At 41.3% G+C, this 26,290-nt stretch overlaps 1 protein-coding gene across 2 annotated transcripts in view; it reads right to left on the bottom strand.

Annotated features, from left to right (window-relative positions):
- The window catches only part of LOC132400631 (sodium/potassium-transporting ATPase subunit beta-1-interacting protein 3), a 511,218-nt gene that overhangs the window by 29,286 nt on the left and 455,642 nt on the right, over positions 1-26,290 (bottom strand). The window contains exon 5 of one of the 2 annotated variants that reach the window (XM_059981806.1): positions 19,706-19,806. In XM_059981806.1, the coding sequence (XP_059837789.1) occupies positions 19,735-19,806 (72 nt within the window). In that variant the 3' untranslated portion in view covers positions 19,706-19,734. The remainder of the gene's footprint in view (positions 1-19,705; positions 19,807-26,290) is intronic. The other variant, XM_059981796.1, reaches the window with a different exon arrangement.

The raw sequence follows: 26,290 nt of genomic DNA, 5'->3' as shown, positions 1-26,290 counted from the left end.
GATCGCAAAAACCTGTCGGATATTTATTTATGATGGCCAGAGTACCATTAAGGTTGAAAAGGATGAACACTGGATGAACACAAGGGATGATATTTTTAAATAAAGCTATTTGAATAACTCCAATAATTTTAATTTAGGTTAGATATCACAAAGAAAACTTGAACACGACATTAAAATGTGTCCTGAATATGTTATATTATTGGCCATAATTCCACTATAATGTTGCAAGTCTTTTTAAAAAAGATGACGATTGAATGCTGAAGTAGGCTCTGTTGTAAAATATAACCTGAGTTTTCCTATGTTCCTTTTAATCATTAGTAATTTGGTCTTTGAAAAATCAGCATTAACAGTTGATATTAATTAATTCTGCAGAACAAGAGGAAAACTCCCAACCAAAAGAACTCAACAATTCCTGGCCTACACAAATAATCCAACCCTAATCTCCTTGCATAACCTGTAAGGAGATTAAGTTGTTGTTTTTAGCCTTTAAAATAAAATTGTTTCAACTGCTTAACTTTTACTTATCTCTGGGGAAATTCAGAACAAACCGTTGACATAGACAAAGCTTTGAGAAACCCTTTACCTGATGTCTATAAATAAAAGTAAAAGAATGCTATTTAACTTCCCTGGGGATACATTCTTTCTCCTTATTAAAGTGATTTTGGATGGAGATTTAAATTAACAAAATAAATCCCAACTTCAAAAAACCAGTTTCAAATATTATCTGCTTAGATCACTTCATGTAAAGCTATTTTAAATTTTCTGTCTTTTGTTCTGTGTATTTCTTACAATTTATACTGTCACCTTATGGCGCTAACATCTCTGGAATTAGTTAAAGAGACAGACATCCTATGAAAGGAATATCACCTGAAGATTTTCTCTAACCATAAGCACCATTCTTAGTGCAATTCCATCAAACAAATCTTCAGTGACAAGTTAGTGTGTGTGTGTCCTGACATACAGGTAAGCCAATCAGAAACTCGAACATAATGCATAGCATTCAACTGCCATGGGTTATAAACCAAGACGATGTTTTGTGATGTATTTCTAACAAGAACAAACAAATGACTTGAATATACTCAAAGTTTAATATTTTTCATAGTCCCCAGTTCACAGGCTTATATCTAATATCTAAGGAAATGATGGAATACTAGTATTAAATGATGGAATATTGTAAGCTAGCCAATGATATTAAAGAGGATACCAAAAGTTTCTTCAGATGCATAAAGTGTAAAAGAGAGAAAAGAGTGGCTATCAGACCACTAGAAAACAATGCTGGAGTTGTAGTACTGGGGGAAGCAAGGAAATAACAGATGAACTGAGTAAGTATTTTGTATCAGTCTTCTCTGTGGAAGACACGAGCAGTAGGATGGAAATTTGAGAGAGCAAGGGGGCGTGAAGTTGCCATTACTAGGGAGAAGGTTCTTGGGAAACTTAAAGGACTGAAAGTAGATCAGTTACCTGGAATAGATGGTGTACACCACTTCTTTCAGAAAGAGCTGGCTGCAGATATTGTAGAGGAATTAGTAATGATCTTTCAAGAATCACTAGATTCTGGAATTGCTCTGGAAGACTGGAAAATTGCAAATATCACTTTACTCTTCAAAAATTGAGAGAAGCAGAAGAAGGGAAATCATAGGCCAGTCAGTCTAACCTCAGTGGTTGGAAAAATGTTGGAGTCGATTGTTAAGGATATGGTTTTGGGATTCTTGGAGATTCATGATAAAATAGGTCGTAGACAGCTTGGTTTCCTCAAGGGAAAATCTTGCCTGTTGGAATTCTGAAAAAATAACAAGCAGGATAGACAAAGGAGAATCGGTGGATGTTATGTACTTGGATTTTCAGAAGGTCTTTGAGAAGGTGCCACACACAAGGCTGCTTAACAAGTTAAGAGCCTGTGGTATTATCGGAAAGATTCTAGCATGGATGAAGCAGTGGTTGATTGGCAGGAGGCAAAGAGTGGGAATAAAGGGAGCCTTTGCTGGCTAGATACCAGTGAATAGTGGTGGTCCACTGGGGTCTGTCTTGGGACCGCTTCTTTTTACGTTATATGTCATGACTTGGATGACTGAATTGATGGCTTTTTTGCAAAGTTTGCAAACAATATGAAGATAGGTGGAGGACATGTAGTTTTGAGAAGGGTTTTAGAAGGACTTAGACAAATCAGGAAAATGAGCAAAGAAGTGGCAGATGGAATACAGTGTCAGGAATACAAAGTCATACACTTTGGTTGAGGAAATAAAAGGATAGACTATTTTCTAAATGGAGAGAAAATTCAAAAATCTTTGGTATCCTTGCACAAGATTCCCTAAAGGTTAATTTTCATTTGAGTTGGTGGTGATGAAGACACAATGTTAATATTCATTTCAAGATGACTAGTATATAAAAGCAAGGATATAATATTGAGGCTTTATAAAGCACGGATGAGGCCTCACTTGGAGTATTCTGAGCAGTTTTGGGCCCCTTATCTAAGAAAGGATGTGCTGACATTGGAGAGCATTCAAAGGAGGTTCACAAAAACGATTCTGCGATCGGATATGAAGAGCGTCAGATGGCTCTGGGCCTCTACTCACTGCAGTTCAGAAAAAATGAGGGCTGAATAATAAGTGTAAGTGAAAAATGCATTAAAAATTAATTTACTTTTTTATTCCAACATTCTTCAATGTGCCTTTAACCTTTTCATGGCAATACGGAGGATTTAAGTCACTTTTCAATGGTAACAAGGTTCTATAATTGATTCCAAGGTTTTCTTTCACTACCTTAAAAATCGCTCCAATCCATTTATCAGTATTTACTGTGCGATTCAGAAACTTGTGAGGTCGATTTCGAATATTTATCCTGGCAAGTTAATTCCTTGTGTATTTTGAATGGGTCAGTGAATCTGATGAAACGACAGTGGAACTGATTTCTCCAGACTTCACATCTGTCTGCCAGCAGGGTGCCTGTAGTCACACTTACTCCCTATAGTTGGCCTCCCTGCTGCCGATGTACTGTGCAACAGGGAGTGGCAACTAGGTCAGGCGGAGGAAACCACGTCTCTGCCCATGAAGCAACTATGTTACTCTCCGACAGTTCAGAAGTTTTTTTTCATAGTTTCTAAATGCCAAAATGAACAGAGACATTAAGAAACAGTTGAAAATATTATCTTAACCTAAATTCATAGAATGAATGAACTAAAATATATTCAACTTATGCTGGTTAATTATAGTTATTAATATTGAAGCAATGGAATCCAGTTCATGCTGTCTTCATGCTAGGGCATCAGAGCAGTGTATGTAACTGTTTGTGCAATGCTTTACAATAACCAGCTGTAAGATAGTGGTTCAATTCCCATTGTTGTCTGTAAGGAGTTTGTATGCTCTCCCCATTGCCACATGGGTTTCTTCTGGGTACGCTGCCTTCCTCACACAGTCCAGAGTAGAATGGTTGGGGTAAGTGAGTTGTGGGCCTTCTATGTTGTTCCCAGAACTGTGGCAAATTTGCAAAATCGCTAATTTGATATGATGCAAATAACACACTTCACGGTATGTTTTGTACTGCATATGACAAAAAGGAGAAACTAATCTAATTAAATGACTACTATCGGCGAGGATGTGCAGGAGCCTGAAGATGCACAATGAATGTTTTTTTAGGAACAGCTTCTTCCACTGTACCATCAAATTTCTAAACAGTCCATGAACACTAACCCTCTATTTGCTCTCATTTAGCATTATTTATTTATTTTTCTTATATTCTTATTGTAACTTATAGTAATATTTTATGGAGGATTTGCACAGTACTGCTGCACAAAATAGTAAGTTTCACAACAAATGCCATTGAGAAGAAACTCACACAGTGCTGTGAGCTTGTTCAACTGAATGGGGCTGCACTAGATGCAACCAGATATCACTGGCTTTGTGATGTAAGTTGTGTCCAGTCACTCAGCTGAGATGTCCCAATATTTGACCTGAGATACCCCAATATGTTCCGAACTTGTTTCCTTATGGGACCGTGGGTTTGTCATCAGCGTGACCTGGCCCTTTACCCCTCCTTGCTCTAGATCATTTACAGAAGAATTGCTTGGAATGTACCTGGAGATAAGTGCTTTTCTTTACACCATCCACATGCTGCTGAAGTTGAAGAATATCAGAAATTTAATTTTCCAATGCGCACACCCAAACGTTGAGTCGTTAAGCTTTTCACCAAACACTGCAATATTGTAAATTGACCAATGTGCACCTAAATTATGAATACTATTTAAGCCACCTTCCTTAAATTATATAGTTAGCGGTATAGCTACAGTGGGAACCCCAGTTTCACTATACTATTGCAAGTTCTCAAACTCCCATTCAGGACCACAGAGTTCTGTTTCCAGTCTGGATGATCTGCCAGAGGGTAAGGTGTGGAGGACAATGCTCTTTTCTGGGGTGGCACCATTTACTCAAACCCTACTGTTAGATACAGCCACAATTTTCCAGTGAGCCTGGCTGTGCTATCTTCGGTGCCGGCTAACCAATACTTTACATTCCTGCTTTCAAAGTAAGTAATACCTCAAGTGAATATTCAACTTTAATACCAATTAATAACATTTTGTGGGCTGTGATGCTTCACTCCCAGATGTCCTTAACACCTTTTATGCACGAGAAGGAGAATAAAACTACAGTTATGAAGATATCTGTAGCATCCAATGACCTTCTGACCTCTGTCTTGGAAGATGGCTGCAGAACTTACTTCAAGAGATGGGTTTTTGATTAACCAGGGTATCAAAGGGTATAGGGTGAAGGCAGGGGAGTGGGGATGACTGGAAGAATTGGATCAGCTGATGACTGAATGGCAAGCAGACTCGATGGGCCAAATGGCCTGCTTCTGCTCCTATTTCTTATGGTCAAGAGGGTGAACCCTCACAAGGCCACAGGCCCCGATGGTGTATCTGGTAGGGCTCTGAAAGCCTGTGCTAACTAACTAGTGGGTGGGTTCAAAGATATTTCTAATCTCTCACTGCTATGGTCAGAAGTTCCCACCTGCTTCAAAAGGGCAACAATCTTACCAGTGCCCAAGAAGAGTAGGGTGAGCTGCCTTAAAGAGCAGTAGCCTTAAAATCCAGTAGCACTCATAGCCACAGTGATGAAATGCTTTGAGAGGTTGGTTATGGCTGGGATCAATTCCTGTCTCAGCATCAATCCGGACCCACTGCATTTGCCTATCGCCACAATAGGTCTACAGTGAATGCGATCTCATTAGCTCTTCTCACGGCCTTGGATCACTTGGACAATACAAATACCTATGTTAGGATGCTGTTTATTGACTACAGCTCAGCGTTTAACAAAATCATTCTGGCAGTTCTATCAAAAAGCTCTAAAACCTGGGCCTCTGTACCTCCCTCTGCATCTGGATCCTCAACTTCTTCACCAGCAGACCACAGTCTGTGCGGATTGGAAATCACATCTCCTCCTGACTGATAATCAACATTGGCACATCTCAAGGATATGTGCTTAGCCCACCACTCTAGTCTCTCTACACCCATGATAGTGTGGCTAGGCACAGCTCAAATGCCATCTGTAATTTTGCTGACAACTCAACTATTGTTGGCAGAACCTCAGATGATGATGAGAAGGCATACAGGACCGAGATAGATCAGCTGGCTGAGTGGCGTTGCAGCAACAGCCTCACGCTCAACATCAGTAAGAACAAAGAATTGATTGTGGACATCAGAAAGGGTAAAAGAAAGCAACATATATCAGTCCTCATAGAGGGATCAGAAGTATAAAGGGTGAGCAATCTCAAGATCCCAGGTACCAACATCTCTGAGGATCTAACCTGGGCCCAAAATATTGATTCAGTTACAAAGAAGCCATGATGGCGGTTTAATTTCATTATAAGTTTGAGGAGAGTTGGCATGTCACCAAAACACGACAATATCTGCAGGTATACTGTGGGACAGCATTCTAACTGGCTGCATCAATGCCCGGTATGGTGGGGGGGGGGGGGGTCACCACACAGGATCAAAATAAGCTGCAGAAAATTGAAAACTCTGTCAGCTCCATCATGGGCACCAGCCACCCAGCATCCAGGACTCCTTCAAGTAGTGTTTCCTCTAAAAGGTGGCATCTGATTTCTGAATGGACAATTAACCTCTGTATACTACCTCACTACTTTTCCCTTTTTCCCTCTTTTTTCACCATTTATTTCATTTAACATTATATATACCTTACTGTAATTTACAGTTTTTATTATTACGTATTGCAATGTACTACTGCCAGAAAACAACAAATTTCATGACATGTGCCATTAATATTAAACCCGGTTCTGATTCTGCTGGGGAACTGACTCTCCAGGGAAATGATTTCAGACTTGCATAGAAACATAGAAAGCCTACAGCACAATACAGGCCCTTGGGCTCACAAAGCTGTGACGAACATGTCCTTACTTTAGCAATTACCTAGGGTTACCCATAGCCCTCTATTTTTCTGAGCTCCCCAATCCAGGCAACATCCTTGTAAATCTCCTTGGCACCCTTTCTATGGTTTCCACTTCTCAAACACATTTCATCTTGGATCATAAGCAGCATTTGAAAATAAAGTCTAGGCTAGTTATTTCTGATAAATTAGAAATAAATGAAATGAATGGCCTATATTAAATCCTTTTCCTGATGACACTTTTGTCAAACACCAGAATTCCATGATATCCATAGTTTCCTCTCAGATATTGTCTTACCATATGCCTGAATGTTTCTGGTAATTTATTAATGCTATTCCCACCTGTAGTCATACTCCTCAGACAGTTTCCCATTTTCTTTGGTTTATCTTCAAATCAGCCATAGTTCCCACAATTGTAGTCCAATCCCTGAAACCTTTCTACAGACCCTTCGGCCCACAAAGCTGTGCCGAACATGTCCCTACCTTAGAACTACCTAAGCTTTACCCATAACCCTCTATTTTTCTAAGCTCCATGTAGCCATCCAGGAATCTCTTAAAAGACCCTATCGTTTCCACCTCCACCACTGCCACTGGCAGTCCATTCCCCACACTCACCACTCTCTGCATAAAAAACTTAGCCCTGATATCTCCTCTGCACCCACTTCCAATCACCTTAAAACTATGTCCTCTTGTGCTAGCCATTTCAGCCCTGGGAAAAAGCCTCTGACTAACCACATGATCAATGCCTCTCATTATCTTGTACATCTCTATCAGGTCACCTCTCAACCTCCATCGCTCCAAAGAGAAAAGGCCAAGTTCACTCAACCTATTCTCATAAGGCATGCCCCCCCAATCCAGGCAACATCCTTGTAAATCTCCTCTGCACCCTTTCTATGGTTTCCACGTCCTTCCTGTAGTGAGGCGACCAGAACTGAGCGCGGTACTCCAAGTGGGGTCTGACCAGCATCCTATATAGCTGTAACGTTACCTCTTGGCTCCTAAACTCAATCCCACAATTGATGAAGGCCAATGTATCATATGCCTTCCTAACAACAGAGTCAACCTGTGTAGCAGCTTTGAGTGTCTCAACCTGCATAGCAGTTTCACTTATCTCCCTTTGCTTTCCTTTCATTACTTTTCACGCATTTTTACCTTGAAGAAATAGTTTGAGCTATTTCATTATAGGCATTACAAAAGATTTTTTTTTAAAAAGTTTCCTTTGTTTTCCTGAATTTGTACTGGAGAGCAGATCAACCAGCTTATTATCAACAATGATTTAACAGCAACTCAGTCTGACTATTCTCCTTCCTTTGCGCTTTTAAATGGCATCATGGTACTGCAGTGTGAAAAATTCCAGGATATATACCTATAAGACTAAATCAATTCATATGATAGATTAAAGCACCTAGCGTGGGTTAGAGTTACATTACATTACACAACTAAGTATGTGATAATTAATGTTCATTGGTGCCCAGTAACAACTTGAGTGCCCTCAACTAAGCTTTCAATTAAAACCCAGTCACTAATGGAGTTTGGTGTGTTAAAGTGTAACTGAGGCTCGGAATTAGTCAATTAACTACATTAGTCATTTGACAAGAATCTGCCTCTTGGGTTGATGTCACCTGCATTCCTTTAAAGAAGAAAAGCATAAAGTAGCAGACTGCTCATTTGCCAATGTAGTGAAGGCAATTAACCACCAGAAGCTGCTGTTTAACAACAGGGTACTCTTCTGTGGTTTTCACACTTTTACCAGCACATGCCATTTGAATTAGAGCAAGGTTTATTGTCAGTTCTGGAAGGCACAACAAAGCAGTTAATAATGTTCATTTTCCTTCTAGTCAGCAGCAAACTTGTCAGAAGATTTCATAGCCTCCCAGCTGCATTGCTATTTGTGTTATGGAACATGTTATTTCTGCCTTTCCCATTGAGAACTGAGTTAAGATAAAGACTGAAGAGGAGAGAGAAAACCCTTTAAATGCAGGTTATGAAAATAATTATTCAAATCCTGTAGCTATATAATTTAATAATAACTATATTGGGTCATGCGGGAGCAAGTGAATTCTAATTGGTGAATGTTATTATTGAGTAAGTGCAGGCTTTACAATAGCTCGACATGATCCTTGTTTTTTAAATGAAGATGTTCATTTTCAAATTTCACACTTTGAATCAAAATCAACTGATTACATTTAATTTTATATCAGAGCTTAAAATACAGTGTTCAAAGAGAAAATAAATCTTTAAGAAATTCTAACCTGTGGTTGACCTTCAGCTAACAGCCACAAATTTTATTGTGGGATCTATCAAGTCAGGAAAGACTGCATGAAACTGTGGCGTAGCTTCAGCACAGAATGTGATTCAAGTCTTGGAATTTGCCCGTCAATCGCTCTTGGCATATTTTTAGATGAACTGCCAATTGCCTCTGGTTACGTATCTTACTGGATAATCACACTAAACCAACAATTAGATTTTAAAAGTTCTACATTGCATTATAAATTAAACTGGCATATATACATGAATATATGCATAGAGCACGTTTCCTGCTTTAAACAAAACACTGGCATTGATTGCATTGTAACACAAGTCAGGCTCTGATGAAAAATCTGAACATGAAACTACTTTGAACATTAGATTTACCACCTAATGCCAGGGACCAGAATTTAAAGAGGACTTTTTGGTCAATATTCCTGAAAATTCACGCCCTAGAAAGAACGTGGAAGAAGTTAATGCCCTTCCACAGCCAAACATCAAGAGGTAACGTCACTGCATTAGAGGAGTTTTCACTGTGCTCCAGTGCTTTATCTAAATTATGGATTAAATAACTATGATTTCACACAGGTTCTATGCAAGCTCTGCGTATTATTACATTATGTTTAATATTAACTGGAAAGCTGAATAGGCTGGAAAATAGGTGGCCAATTCATGACCAGTAAGAATTCGGTCCAATTCTACCATTTGGATTCAAAATAGGCTTGTCTGTGGAAACTTATTCTGGCTGGAAGTCTGAGACTAGTGGTGTTGCATAGGGATCCATATAGGGACCTCTGTTGTTTGTGATATATTCTGCCTAAGAATACAGTGGAGTACTGATCACTTGCAGATATGGGTGGGGAATATGACACAGCTGAATATAAAGCTATGCAATTTTGGAAGATCAAGTGTAAATAGACAGTATACTCCTAATGGCAAAACCCTTAACAGTGTTAATGTGCAAGGAGTCCAAGTTTTTTAATTCCCTGAAAAGTGGCTACAGAGGGTGAGTTCAGGGTCAGGAAGTTAAGTCAGAATCACATTTCAAAATTAGGTTGATTTTCACTGACATAAGTTATGAAATTCTTTTTGGTGGCAGTAGTACCAGTTCAAATTATTGGCATTCAACTATACACATATACAGCCATACGAAACATCATTCCTCTGGATGCAAAGCACGGTACATATAATCACACACAATAAGATATATATAGTTACAATCTAGCACAGAGTCACAAAGTAATATTAGTACAAATCCTTGAGTGGCATGTTGACATAAACTGGGAGATGCATGTTTAATGTTTAATGCAGTATAATGTTACTGGCACTATTATAACAAATTTGTAAAACAACAGCAATAAAAGATGAAAAATGACCAGTGTAAAGTGCTGATGAGTTGGGAAGCATTCCTAGATCCCTTTGTTCTACCACTCTCCTCAGAGCCCTACTGTTCACTGTGTAACACCTACCCTGGTTGGCCCTACCAAAGTGCAAAACCTTGCACTTTCTTCCATCTGGCATTTTTCAGCCTATTTTTCCAGCTGATGCAGATCCCTCTGCAAGCCATGATGCCTTCTTCACTGTCCACTACATCCCCAATCGTGGTGACACCTACAAATATGCTGATCCAATTAACCATATTATCATCCAGATTGTTGATATAGATGACATACAACAACAGGCCCAGCAACAATCTCTGCTGCACAGCACGAGTCACAGGCCTCCAGACAGAGAGGCATTCATCGCCCACAGAGCCAATGTCTACCTCATTCTGAATGCCGAGTAGCTGAACCTTCTTGACCAGCCTCCCAAGTGGGACCTTATCAAATGCCTTATAAAAGTCCATGTAGACAACATCCACTGCCTTGCCTTCATCCACTTTATGGTAACTTATGCAAAAAAACTCTATAAGATTGGTTAGACATCACCTACCATGCACAAAGCCATTCTGACTATCCTTAATTAGTCCATATCTATCGAAATACTTAAAAATCTGGTCCTTCAAAATACCTTCCAATAACTCCCTCACAACTGATGTCAGACTCATTGGCTTATAATTTCCCACTTTCTGTTTAGAGCCTTTTTTAAACAGTGGAACAACATTGGCTATCTTCCAATCCTCTGGTACCTCTCCTGTCACCAGTGATTTTAAAAATATTTCTGCTAGGGCCCTGGCAATTTTTGCACTTGCCTTCTATAGGGTCCTAGGGAGCATCTCATCAGACCCTGGTGAATTATCCACCCCGTTTTGCTTCAAGGTAACAAACAGCTCCTCCTCTGTAATCTGTACAGGGTCCATGAAGTTGACGACACTTTGCCTCCCTTCTATAGACTCTGTATATATCCCTGGAGTAAATACAGATGCAAAGTATGCATTAAGATCTCCTCCATTCTGTTTTGGCTCCACAGAAGGGTTACCATTCTTTGTCCCTAGCAATCTTTTTGCTCTTAACGTACCTGTAGAATCCTTTAGAGTTCTCCATCACCCTTTCTGCTAGAGCAACTTCAGACCTTCTTTTAGCCTTCCTGATTTCTTTAAGAGTTCTCTTGTATTTCTTATACTCCATAAGCACCCCACTTGTTCCGACCTGCTTAAACCTGCAATGCATCTTTTTTTTTAACGAAGGCCTCAATATCTCTTGAAAGCCAAGGTCCCCTGCACTTGTTACCTTTACCAGAAAACATCCTGTCTCAATCCACATTTGCTAGATCATTTCCGCTACTATCAAAGTTGGCCCTTCTCCAAGTTAGAATCCCAACCTGCAGACCAGACCTATCTCTTTGCATATTTACTTTGAAACTAATAGCATTGTGGTCACTGGATGCAAAGTTATACACAGACTTCTGTCACCTGCCCTGTCTCATTCCCTAATAGCAGATCAAGTGTCATATGCTCTCTCATTGGGACATCTATGTGTTGGTGAAGGACACCTTCCTGAACACATTTGACAAACTCTATCCCATCCACTGCTTCCCAGTACAAGATTCACAGTCAATATGTGGAAAATTGAACTCATTACAATAACAATATTCTGTTTCTTGCAACAGCCTGCGATCTCTTTACAAAATGTCTAGGAATGTTGGGTGGTCTGTACGATAGCCCCATTAACGTGGCCATAGTTTCTTATTTCTCAGTTCCACCCATAATGCTTCGCTGCTTTTGTTCTCCAGTCTGTCCTGACGGAGCACTGCCGTGATATTTTCCCTGACTAGTAATGCCACCCCTCCCTCCTCCTTTAATCCTTCCTGCTTTGTCATGTCTAAAACATCAGAACATTGAGCTGCCAGTCCTGCCCCTCCTACATCCAAATCTCAATAATGACTACAACTTCAAAATTCCAGGTGTTGATCCATGCCCTAAGCTCATCTGCCTTTCCTAAGATACTTCTTGCATTGAAACATAGGCAGCTCAGGATACTCGTCACACCATGCTCAACCTTTTGATTCCTGACTTTGTCAGAGGCCTTACCAACATCTGTCTCCACAATCTCTCCGTTGACTGCTCTGGCATTCTGGTTCCCGTCCAGCTGCAACAGTACCTTCTGCCTGACAGCAAGCGGTCAAAGAGGTCATGGGAAGGATGGGAGTGGTCTTTGACAACTTTGTAGGCATCGCTTCTGATATGCACATGTCCTGAATGGGGGCAGGAGAGAGATCCTGATGTTTTCAGTGGTCCTCACTATCTGTTGCGGTGTCCTGCGATCTGATGCATAGCAATTCCCCATCCCAAAGCAGATGGAAATGCAGCTGGTCAGGATCTTGTTGATAAGCCAGTAGAATGTGCTGAGAAGTGTGGGGGGGGGGGGGGGGTGGTAGATTCGCTGGTCTCACTTATCTCAGGAAGTAGAGGTGCTGATCTTAGCCAAAGAGATGGAGTTGTGGGACCAGGTGAGATCGTCAGTAATGTGCATGCCAAGAAACCTCGTGTTCCTGACTTTCTCCACAGAGAAGCTATTAACATGCGGTAGGGAATGGTATGCCTGCATCTTCCTGAAGTCCACAATCATCTCTTTAGTCTTGCCCATGTTGAGACTCAGTTTATTGGGTTTACACCAGTCCACGAGTTGGTCTACCTCCTCCCTGTATGTTATTTCTTCATTGTTGCTAATGAGGCCAATCACTGTTGTCAGCAAAATGAATGATGTGGTTAGAACTGGATTTAGCAGTACAGTCATGCGTTAGCGGTATGAACAGCAGTGGGCTGAGTGTGCCGCCCTGGGGGTTCTGGTGCTCCGTGTGATGGAGCTAGAGATGTTACTGCTAACATGGGCTGTCTGTGGTCTCTTCGTCAGGAAGTCTAAGATCCAGTTCCAGTGGGAAGTGTTGAGACTGAACATGGACTGTCTTTCCACCAGCCTTTGGGGAATGATTGTATTGTATTGATTGCAGAGCTAAAGTCAATAAACAACATTCTGACATAGGTGTCACCACTGTCCGTCAGGAACAGGACTGTGTAAAGGATGGAGGCCATGCATCGTTTGTGGACTGACTTAGAAGCTATGCAAACTGACAGGGGTCCAATGTTGTGGGAAAGCTGGATTTAATGTAGTTCATGCGTAGCCAATCAAAGCACTTCACTATTACTCCACAACCTGGATCAACACATTGATGTCTTGTGGAGGCTTCCAGGCTTCAAGGGCTCCATCAGGCAATGCCAACTCAAAGCTACCCATGTTGGACTAGCTGTGGATGAGATGCCAGACAGAGATTGATCCAACCCAGGCTCCCGAATGGACAAACCTGCGTCTGTCCCTCCCAGGCCACATTTCAATTATAAGTGTTCATACAAAACAACTAATATTACTGATGTCACTAGCATGTGATGCGTCATTGAGGTAGGACACGGCCAGCTTCTTGGGCACTGGGATGATGGTGGTGGCCTTACAGCCTGTGGGGGTGGTGGTCTGATCCAGGGAGATGTTGATGATGTAGTGAGAATGTCTGCCAGCTGGGCTGCACAATCTTAGATTACATGGGCACATATATTGTTAGGCCCTGGAGCTTTACATGGGTTGACCCCGGCTAGGGGCTTTCTCAAATGAACTGTGGCCAGACAGAGTGCCTGTTCCTCAGGGGTAGGGGCACCTTTTGAAGCACTAAATGATGGCCTGGCAGGAAAGCTCCCCCATAGAAGACTATGCATGCATAACAAACCACTACAAAATAAATTAATATAAAAAGAGGGATAGCAAAGTAGTGTTCATTAGTTCATTGACTTCAGTGTTCCTGTGGTAGAAGCATCTAGACATAAACAAGAGAAACTCTGCAGACGCTGGAAATCCAAGCAACACACACAAAATGCCGAGGAACTCAGCAGGTCAGGCAGCATCTGTGGAAAAGAGCACAGTTGACGTTTCAGGCCGAAACATCAACTGTACTGTTTTCCATTGACACTGCCTGGCCTGCTGAGTTCCTTCAGCATTTTGTGTGTGTTGTTAGGAGCATCTAGTGTTCAGTTCTGGATGGCCCATTTTAGGAAGATTGTTGAGTCTTTGGAGTGGGTGCAGCAGACATTTACCAGAATGCTGCCTGGATTAGAGGGCATGTGCTACAAAGAGAGGCGGGACAAATTTGTATTGTTTTCTCTGGAGTAGTGTATACTGTGGAAAGAACTGATAAAGGTTGATAAGATTATGAGAGGCACAGATTAAATGGACAGACAGTATCCTTTTCTTTGGTGCTTAAGTTTCTGATACCAAAGGACATGCATTTAAGGAGAGGGAATGTTCTAATACATAGATTATGACCAAGGAAAAACTATGGTCACTTAGCACTTTTCATGCAAAGGTGCTTATTAGATCTGTCACAGGGAGGGGGTTAAGTTGAAAGGGGATGTGTGGGGTATGTTTCTTCTTTTACATAGAGAGTGGTGGATGTCTGGAATATGATACCAAGGGTGGTAGTGGAGGTATATATAATAGAGTCATTCAAGAGGCTTATAGATTCACACATGATATGCAGGAACAAATGCTACGAACATTGTGCAGGTAGAGGGGGTTGATTTATTTGGACATTTGATTACTAATTTAGCTAGTTCAACACAACAACATGGGCCAGAGGATTTAATGTTGTGCTGTACTGTTCTATGTTCTACAAATTTTATCATGTCCTCCTGGAATAAATAGAGGAGATTACATCTTTCTGCTAAAGTACATTCTCTCCATATGTATGCTTTAAAACTTCAAAGCTATTGACTTTGATTTTCAACAGATAAAGAACCTTATTGATTTTTGACTAACCATGAACCATTAGATAGAATAAAATTTCCTTTCATTAGCCATTAAAATAAATTTCAGTAGGCGTGACATCAGTAACAACAATTTTAGCGGAGTAACACTTAATAGGTTCTAATAGCATTTCCCTTATCCATTATCTTAATGAACTTCATTTATTTTAAATGGGTGTCTGCACTGGAAATGGGGAAATAAAAACAATATAACACTAAGTGAAAACTTTTGGGAGTTTCCTTGAGGATCCAGCACTGATGGATCTTGGTGACTGAGAGAGAGAGAGAGAGACTGGACTCACGTAAAGTGTGGTCACCACTGTAACTTGTACAATTGACCAGATTGACTGGAATACCTGGGGGCCAGTTCAAAGGAAATAGCACAGCATTGTGATAAACAGCTGTAGGATAAAGGACATTGGGAAGCACCCAAGTCATGCAGGACAAACTAAGGTATCTAAAAAACATTCTGGAAGTTGGAACAGATTTTGGGCATCAAGACTTAGAATGAGCACAGTGTAGAGAGCCTTCTCTTCAAAGTTCAGCATTCTTTGCAACCAATTGCATTTGACTATGCGGCAAATTGGTACAATTAGGATGGCCATTTCACAGGTAAGCAGTGGTGCAGGGTGAGCATCTGATCCTCATGTCACAACAGAAGCAAGACATGGATAATGATGCTGTTAAGGGATAGCAAGAACAGCTCTTTTGCTGCCTGTTTCCAGTGGCCACTCACCCATGCAGCAAGTCGAAGGTACAACCTGCAGCTAGATGAGAACCAGTCCTGAATTTATGTTTCATTGACACTCAGCTAAGACCTTGGAAGACCAGTAGCTTGGATTTATGAATACCCAGTTCACTCACTTATGCCAAGCAATGAAGAGAATCAAGACACACATTACTTTAGATATTATGGGAAATTAAAATGGATTTGATGAGATACAGTCAGAACATGGGTACATCAACAGTTTCATTGGAAAAGCAATAAAACATTTGATCCTTTTGCTTGTTCCAGCAGTCAAGGAACTGATATCAAAACCAATGCTAATCAGTGAATTACACAAAATGCTGGGTCTAAGGAGGGGAATAAACAGTTGACGTTTTGGGCTAAGATCACTCATCAGGATGGGAAAGGAAAGGGGTAGAAGCAGAATAAAAATGTTGGGGGTTGTGGGTGAGGGGAAGTAGAACAAGGTGACAGATGATATGTGAAACCAGGTGAGGAGGAGGGGGGAGGCTAGGTGTGCCATTGTCAGGTTGGAGGGGCAGCACCTCAGATTCCATCTGGATTGCCTCCAGTCTGACAGTGTGGACATCGGTTCCTTTGACCACCCCCCCCCCCATTTCTTTATCCATTCCCCATTTTGCTCCCTTAAGGCCATAAAACATAGGAGCAATATTAGGCCATTCTATCAGGGCTGGTTTATTATCCCTCTCAACCACATTCTCTTGCCTTCTCCCCTAACCTTTGATGTCTTGACTAACCAATAAACTACTAGCCTCTACTTTAAATATACTCAACATCTTGGCCACCATAGTTATCTGTGGCAATGAGTTCCACAGATTCAACACCACCTGACTAAAGAAATTCCTTTTCATTTCTGTTCTAAATGGATGTCCCTCTATTCTGAAGCTGTGCCCTTTGATCTTAGACTCACCCATAACAGGAATCATCCTCTCCACATCCACTCTATCTAGACCCTTAAATATTCAATAGGTTTCAAGGGGATCTTCTCTCATTCTTCTAAACACCAGCAGGTACAGGCCCAGAGCTCCTCATACATTAACCCTTTCATTCCTGGAATCATTCTCTGACCCCTCTCCAATGCCAGCACATCCTTTCTCAGATAAGGGGTCCAAGATTGCTCACAATATTCTAACCAAGGCCTTAACGTTACACCCTTACGTTTATATTCTAGTCCTCTCAAAATAAATGCTAACAATACATTTGCCTTCCTCACCACCAACCTTTGGGGGAACGCTGCATAAGGACTCCTAAGTCCTTTTACACAAGGACAATTCAAACTAACCCATCAAGAATAAGCAATTCAGATCCAGCCAATCAGGACTGATCATTAAGTCCCACCCATGCCCTGCTCACTCAAGAGAGTATATAAGGAGTTGTCTCCAGTGGGACTTGCCATTTGACTAAGCTGTGCCTGAGGAAGGTGGTTGGGTTTACTGTTGAAATTTTGCAATCAGTATCTATAAGAATGTGACTATTATGGCCAAAGGATAATCTGGATAGAACTCTAAATCATGTAAAAAGGTTCTGCTACTCTGATCTGTCAAATGTTCAACTCTCCCTTTACCAGTCTGACCTCCAATCTTGATCTCGTGCCTCCTTGCAGCAGATGCTGTAAATCTCTTGCCCTGCACTTGTATCCTCACGGTGTCTTGACTGTCCTCCTAGTCCTGAGTTCTCCGGCATGCCCCTACAAATTAACACCTATCCCCAAAACACCTCCCCATTAATCTACCTCTTTTCCCCCTACTTGTAAGGTGAGTGCAGAGTGTATGCCTTTTAACACCACAGTGATGGAAAGACAGTCGCATGGAATCGTAGGCCTTTCACAGCGTGCAATTCTCTACCAGTGGGGTCTTGCAGAAACATTTGTTGGAATATTTCTAATCCAGGCTATCGTTCCAGAAAATCTGTGCTGCACTCCCTGTAACGCCAGACAGCTCATAGCCCCAGGTATGGTTAAAAGTTTGCAGCATAACTTTTTTACCCTCTTGTTCTATAGATTTCTAGACATGAGGGCCAATAAAAATACCACGTTATCGCTTACTGATTATTTTCTGTACTTGCCCATTGCAGCTCAATGTTCAGTCTACCTGCATCCCCAAGCCTCTTTGAACTAACGCAGTTTCTAGCATTTCGTCCTTTGGAACATACTTCATCCTCCTTTGGTCTGAAGTCACATTGTTCCAAGTTACTACAATGTTGCTTATTGACTTAATCTACTAATGCTGTTATTTCTGCCACTGAGCAGCCCAGAATTGTGGCTTGTTATCTAACCATTTAAAGCAGCTCAGAAATAGTTACAGCCCCAGAAACAGAGGCTTCAGAGGCCCCACCAGTCAGCTCCTTCCCAAAGTGAGTGCCAAGCCCACATCTACAATTTTTCACTGGATTTATGTGGATTTTCTGGTGTAGTCTGTTTTGTCGTGTGCTTTTGTGATATTATTCTGGAGAAGGTTGTCTCATTTTTTAACTGCATTGCATTTGTGGTTTCTAAATGACAATAAACTGAAACTGAACTGAACTTAATTCTAAGCCCTTTTCCTGTTTTTAAAATAAATATTAGCCTTCAAGTTCATATTCCATAGTCAGCAGAATAGAGATGAGATTCTCTGGGCGCAATAGAGACTAAGCACCAGCTTTAATTGCTTCTTTATCGGGTGCCTTCTGGAAGGCCATGTAAGTAACATCTGCAAAGCTCATCCTATTTACTATGTTTTTCATCTTGTCCAAAATTTTAAAAATCGGTCATTGGAAGCAGCTATTTCCAGCAGCATACCTTTGTCCCCATCGCAAGCAAAAGAAAATCTGCAGATGCTGGAAATCCAGGCAATGCACACAAAATGCTGGAGGACCTCAGTGCCAGGCAGTATCCATGGAAAAGAGTGCAGTTGACGTTTTGGACCAAAACCCTTCCACAGAATAGGTTTCACCCTGAAACGTCGAATGTACTCTTTTCCATAGATACTGCCTGGCCTGCTGAGTTCCTCCAGCATTTTGTGTCTTACTATGTTATTCATCTTGTCCAAAATAGTAAAAATCAGTTATTGGAAGTAGCCATTTCCAGTAGCATATTTCTTTCCCACTTAACTATTAAGTTCAAAGATTTGGCCATCTCCCAAATCCTGATATTTTTTGATCACACTTCCATGCAGATGACATGCAACATTGAAAGCACTGCAGTCATCATTAACGAACCTCCTGGAATAATTAATAAACAGATAGGTAACATATCTGTGAACTTTATTCATTGAACTATTTCATTTTAGCTGCTCACTATGTGGAAAACTATTGCATTTTTCTAAATTCAGCTGGGTTATTTTAGAGGGTGTTTATCTGCTTTGGAAAATTAATGAATTAATGAAATAATGAATTAATGAACTAAGAACTGTTCAGTGACGGAGATTTGGATCGCAGCCCAGTTGCAATTCCCCTCACAAAAAACTGAGCAGGTTTTTTTTATTGTGTGTAAATATCTTATCAAATGCATGACCTTTGTTGCTGAGGGGGAGAGAAAGGGCAATGGTGATCAGTCAATTTATACATATCTACTAATGGAAAATCTGTTTAAAGAGCAGCTAGTCTGCATTATAACCCACCAGTGCTGGAAATTCTGTCCTATAATTCCAAAAAAAATTTTTCCCACACCTTCTCCTGCATCATACCCAACTCACCACCAAGAATGGAATAACATGTAGGTATTTTTGAATGCACTTTCAATAATAAAGTAGAATTGATCTTAATTTGTAACCCAAGCAATTAATCTTCTGAAAGAAATAAGTACCAGCCAGGAATGCAAATCCTGTCCAATTATAATAAGTAACTCAGAATAAGTAATCTTGAACATTGCTTTCCATAGGTTCTAAAACCAGTGTATCCCATAGAACATTAATCTGAGAGATAAGTGGTAATTATTACCTTTACTCCCTTACTTTGTGTTGAAAAATTTAAACTTTATATTATGAGATTTATTATTTGCTCGGCAAAGCCAAAAAGAGCTGCTAAAAGAAAGTTCTAATTACTTTAATTAGAAATTGCTGAAATGCAGTCTAAACGTATGTCAAATAATTTATTACAAAGGTCATGTCTCACCCTGGAGTGATCCAGAGACGGGCGTTTTTTCAGTACTTACAGCTGTCCTCTTCTTCAGTGAAAACGCTGATCACATAGCAGGCATAGACAAAGCCGATGAGCTGTTGGGAGATGTAACAGGGAAAAGCCAAGGTTATCGAATGTTTATAGGTAGTTTTCAACATATCCATCCAAGACTGATCAAACTAGAACTATCTATACCTTACCTATTTCCATGGACCAGTTCTGTCAAACAAGATTTTTTTCTTGATAGCATAGTTATCATATCAGGATGTTTTAACGTCAGTTCACCAAAATGCATGTAGAAATTCAGAGCTATATACATGCCATGGAAAAGTCAAATTTGATAAACTATCTCATCTACTATTCTGAAATGTTTTTTTAAAAATGAAATCAAATGAGCAACCAAGGTATTTCAGAAACAATAATTCAGTATCTAGAAATCAGCTTGGTATCTATTAAGTGGTGAAAAAAATGTCATAAGACATATTCTTTCTCGAACTGCTGCATTTCACTTCCACCTTCCTGACTGGGAGATGGTCAAGACCAGTTCTGTTGGACCAGCAATATGCTGCACAACTTCTCTGGCAGGAGGAAGCTTCACATAAATTACAGGGCCTGGAACGGAGCTATCATTTCTGCCCAATGGACATACAGGACAATGTCTCCAACATATAAAACCTGACAAGATCAAGATTTCATCTGAGCACGTGTTAAGACCAAAGACTTTAATGGTAATATCCCTTTGATAGGCCAGTAAGGGCTATTCCCCCAACTGGTATTGGATATTATGACATTTCTTCCAATTGCCCTTGCACTGGTATTTTGCTCCGATCTTCCTCTGTACATATCACAGTAAGTGATATCAGAAGCTTTGAGCTGATGTGTCTACATGGAAATGACAACAGATATAATTGATGCTGAGATGAAGTGTTCTAGTCCAGACCTGAATCCCAATATATTTTGACCAATAATGTCCCCAAAATGGTATTGGCAAAGGCAGGCACGAAGGAGGTGACAACGAGAGCTGAATAACTGCCTAAGATTTATGTTGGAATACTTTCCAGTAGCAGTTCAGTCATGATTTCCCATGACTTACTGGCATTGCATCATAGAATATACTAGTGATTTCAGTATTTAAGATGCCATAAACTGCCTGATATTTAGACAAAATTAGCAACAAGCAAAGGCACAGTGGATACTCCAGTTCCAAATAACGGTGCTAGTTTTAAATTCTTAGATCATGTTTCAACGTTTCTAGTCAGTAAGTTTAGCCAACCAAAGCTCCACAAGTACAACACAGCCATACTCTTAGACAAAATTACTTCTAAGCCACTGACTGCAGAGTTCAATAGACTAGCAATTCCATGGCCACCAGATTTGGTGGCAGTGACCTGGCCAAAGTGGCAGATGCAGGCAGTGTGAGAGGGAGCAGAAATGTGGCAAGTGAGCCAGAGTACCAGACTAGCTGACAGCTAACCTGACCAGACCAGCAGAATCATCACTTTTCCTGGCCAACACCCACTCACTAGAAAATAAAATGGACTCACTGGGACTGAGAATGAATGCACAGAAAGAGATGAGAAACTGTTGCATTCTGGTTTTCACTAAAACGCGGCTAAGCAACAATATGCCCAACTTGGCATCTCAGCACGATGCAATAACTCTGCTCCAAGCAGAGATAAGCTCCATTTGTCAAAACCAAAGGAGGTGCACTCTGTGTGTACGCTAACAAAGGTTGGTGTGGAAACTCATCTGTAGCTGGTAGTCACTGTTCTGGGGCAAATACACATCGTACAATTGAACGCTGGCCACATTAACTATTAAGGGAGTTTGCTGTTATATTCATCACCACTGTCACAGTTCCCCAAGTGCAAATACCATGGGTGCACTGCGAGAGCTTTACAGCATCATCAGCGCTTTACAAAACAAGTATCCAGGACAATCTCTTCATAAATGCAGGAGACTTCAAACATGGCAACCTGCAGGACATTTTACCCAAATTCCACCAAAACATCACCATGGACATTAGGGGAACAAACAGACTCAACCATGTTTATATCAGCAGACCCAGTACTTACAAAGCCATCCCACACCACATCTTGGCCCCTCTGACCACATATCCACAATGTTAGTCCTAGCACACTGACCGCTGCTGAAAATGGAGAAACCAGTAAAAAGGACTATCACTGTATGGCCCAATGAGGCAATCTGTAAGACCATAAGATATAGGAGCAGAATTAGGCCATTTGGCCCATTGAGTCTGTTCCGCCATCTCATCATGGCTCATCCAATTTTCCTCTTAGCCCCAATCCCCGTATCCCTTCACGCCCAGACCGATCAAGAATCTATCAACCTCTGCCCTAAATATACATACAGACTTGGCCTCCACAGCCGCCTGGGGCAAAGAATTCCACAGACTCACCACTCTCTATGCTTAAGGACTGTTTTGAACAAACTGGCTGGAACAAGGAAGTCACCAAGACCAAGGAGACTCAGACCTTGAGGATATGCCTCATCTGTCATTGGCTACATCAGTAAGTGTGTAGATAATGAAGGTACCTCAAGAACTATCATCTCAAGGCCCAACCAGAACCCTGGCTGAATGCAGAGTTGCACTCCCTACTAAAAGCCCAGGATACTGCCTTCAAGTCTGGTGACAGAATACCAAGAGGGCTGAGACCACCTATGCTCAAAAAATACAGGTGCACCTGTCCAATAACAATCTCCGCAGTATGAGCCCTGAGGGCGATGATGCCAGGAAAAAGAGTGTCAACTGTTACTTCCCTCCCTGACGCTGTAGAAACAATATTTATGTGTGATTTGAGCTCAGAAACACAATATCTGTCACGAAAGCTACACTGCTCCCAGGTGACAGCAGCAGACATGAGAAGCCCACCGCAGAGAGGCAAACCCCAGGCCAGATAACATCCCAGGCTGCGTACTCAGGGAGCGTATACACCAGCTCACTGACCTCTTCACGGACATCTTCAACACATCACTCATCCAAGCTGCTGTCCCCACATGCTTCAAATCAGACAGCATCATCAAAGAACTTTACATCTTCAGAACTAAATTGTCTATTGCCAATCATCATGAAGATGGTAATGGCACATATCAAAAACTCCATTGCAGCCACAAAGTCAACGACAGAACCACTTACCAACAGATGCCATAGCATCTGTCATGACCCTGGCCCTGACACACCCAGAAAACAAAGACTCTTATGTCAGAAAACTGATCTAAGTGCAGTCTGTCATTCAATTCAGTTCAGTTTTAGTTTATTGTCATTTAGAAACCACAAATGTAATGCAGTTAAAATTGAGACAACATTCTCCAGAACGATATCACAAAAGCACACAACAAAACAGACTACATCAGAAAATCTACATAACATTTGGTAATCCCCAAATCCAGAGTCCGGAGAGGCTGCTGCATATTAATATCGTGCTACCATCTTAGCGCGTTCCCCAGAAAGGAGCTTCAAAGCCACCAGACAAAACAAGACTACCCAGACACACCACGTCAGGAGACCAACTCTACTGCCCAACAAACCAAAAACTAAAGCTACAAAACCTACACAAAACCACATAGTTACATATAGTTGTAGTTAACATATAGTTACAACAGTGCAGACAATACCATAATTGATAAAAAAAAAACAGATCATGGGCACAGTAAAAATAGTCCAAAGATGTTAAAAGACTGTAAGTTCAAAAGAAACTACCATACAGTTTCCACAAGTCCTCAGGGTCCCACAATACTATTGTCCCACAGACCTTGGTGAACAAATCCCTGCTGCTCAGCCTAAATACACAACTGTGCAACTGAGTGTTGGGCTTCCTAATCAACAGACTTCAGATAGTCAGGATGCACAAAAACTCCTCCCTCCACATCACCGACAACATGGCTGCTCTCCCGGGCAGTTGCTGAGCCTATTGCTGTACACTCTCCTCACACATGACTGCTCAGCGAAATATCCAGGTAACCATGTTGTCGATAACATGGCAGCGATGGGGCTCCTCACCAATGATGATGAGCCAACAGATAGGAGGTGGAATGGCCAGGCAAGTAACCTCTTCCTGAAAGTCAACAAGACAACGGAGATGATTATCAGCCTCAGCTCGTACTACTCACACCCATGGAAACAGCGAGCAGTTCCAATCTTCTGGGTGTGCACATCACGCACAACCTGTCATTGTCGCAGAACGTATTCTGCACCATCGGGAAAGCTCATCAACACCTCGACTTCCTGAGGAGGCTGAAGAGAGCTGGACATTGCACATCTACACGCCTCATTCTACAGCTGCGCAGCATCCCATCAAGCTGCCCCACTACATACTACGGAAACGACACTTCACCGGACGGGAAGGCTCGGTGTGGGTAGACGTACTGCCCAACACATCACCAGCAACAGCCTAACTGTCATCAAGGACATACATGCAGGAAGGTGCCAGAAAATGGCCAGTAACATCATGAAGGACTCCACCTACCTTGCTCATGGTCTGTTTGTCCCAGTTCATTAAGGGAGGAGGCTATGCAGCAAACATGCCAGGACCACCAGACTCAGTTACTTTCCCCAAGCAGTAAGGCTGATCAACACCTCCACCCACTAACCTACCCCTTCACACATCTAGTCACTACTGTTTTATTTCCTGTCAGTCGCCTTATGTATAGACACCCGTGTCTACAGACATACAGTACAATCTATGTATATAAGCTATCTTATGCATTTGTATTTATTATATTTTTGTTATTATTTTTGTGTTCTTTACCTTATTGTGTTTTTCTGTGCTGCATCAGATCTGCTGTAACAACTATTACATATTCCTTTGCACTTGTGTACAGGAAATGATAATAAACAGTCTTGAATCTTGATAAATTGAAGTAGAAATAGTTGTGGTAATGTTGGAAGCTACCAGCTAATATCATCTTCTGTCATACACTTTATAAAGCAGATTAATTGACTCTTGTACCTTCAGAGAGCCATATGGAGTGTCAAGTGGAATGATAATTCTCTCAAGCACCACTCACAACAATTCCTTCAGGCAGGAGGCCAGGTATTGGACTGTATGACTCACTCCCACATCTTTATCTTTCCCTGCATCATAAATCCTTCAGCCTTGAGAAATTTGCACTCTGAAGTTTTCTAATAGCTTTTAAAGTTCAATTTTGCCATTGAGTCATCATAAGACCATAAGATATGGAAAGACCATAAGACTGTAAAATATAGGAGCAGAAGTAGGCCATTCAGTTCATTGAGTCTGCCATTCAATCATGGGCTGATCTAATTCTACCAGTCCTCCCCACTCCCCTGCGTTCACCCCATACCCTTTGATGCCCTGGCTAATCAAGAACCTATCTATCTCTACCTTAAATACACTCAATGACTTGGCCTCCACAGCCACTCGTGGCAACAAATTCCACAGATTTACCACCCTCTGACTAAAGTAGTTTCTCCGCATCTGTTCTAAATGAACATCCTTCAATCCTGAAGTCATGCCCTCTTATTCTAGACTCCCCTACCATGGGAAATAACTTTGCCATATCTAATCTGTACAGGTCTTTTAATATTAGGAATTTCTCTATGAGATCCCCCCCCCCCCACCCATTCTCCTGAACTCCAAGGAATACAGCCCAAAAGCTGCACACAATACTCCAAGTGTGGTCTCATGAGTGACTTATAGAGCCTCAATATCACATCCCTGCTTTTATATTCTATACCTCTAGAAATAAATGCCAACATTGCATTCGCCTTCTTCACAACCGACCCAACCTGGAGGTTAATCTTTAGGGTATCTTGCACAAGGACTCCCAAGTCCTTCTGCACCTCTGCATTTTGAATTCTCTCCCCATCCAAAAATAGTCTGTCCATTTATTTCTTCCACCAAAGTGCAGGACCATACACTTTCCAACATTGTGTGTCACTTGCCACTTCTTTGCCCATTCCCCTAAACCAGGGGTCGGCAACGTTTACCACTAAAAGAGCCAATATGGACCCATTTCCCACAGAAAAGAAAACACTGGGAGCCACAAAACGAAATAACACTGCATACAACGGGTTTTTTTTGCCTTTATGCTATGTATAAACAAACTATAATGTGTTGCATTTTTGAAATTGATGAACTCCTGCAGAGAAAACGAAATTACATTTCTGCATGCAACAAAAACATTTTGAACTCTGAAAAAAAGACGTTGGGTTGAAGGTTACTACATAGGTAGCCTACCTTGGATCGAAGAATTAAAAGAAAGCGCGCACTGGCGGGTGTCAGGCATTGGCAGTTGTGATGTATATTAATAGCGATAAAAAACACGTTGTAGCGATGTAGCGCTACACTCAGCGCTAAAATAAAGACTGCAGTCAAAGGTAACTTTATTCGAACAGCCTTGCTTTAAAGCCTCCCTCAACCCGTCCCCATGGGCGCGGATGCTCCAAAAGACACGTACTCACAACCCCCCGTAGGCTATCTCCCTTAGTCGGAACGGTGGCTAATTGTTCGGATGTGCCAGGAAACGGTGTCTCCGCAAAGTACAAGATCACCATAATCTTCAAATTTCGAATTACATTTCAAAAGCTAACAAACC

Source organism: Hypanus sabinus, chromosome 1 (assembly GCF_030144855.1).
Source record: "Hypanus sabinus isolate sHypSab1 chromosome 1, sHypSab1.hap1, whole genome shotgun sequence".
Classification (NCBI taxonomy): domain Eukaryota; kingdom Metazoa; phylum Chordata; class Chondrichthyes; order Myliobatiformes; family Dasyatidae; genus Hypanus; species Hypanus sabinus.
Note: the sequence above shows the minus strand (reverse complement) of the source record. Positions and strands in the feature narration are given on the sequence as shown.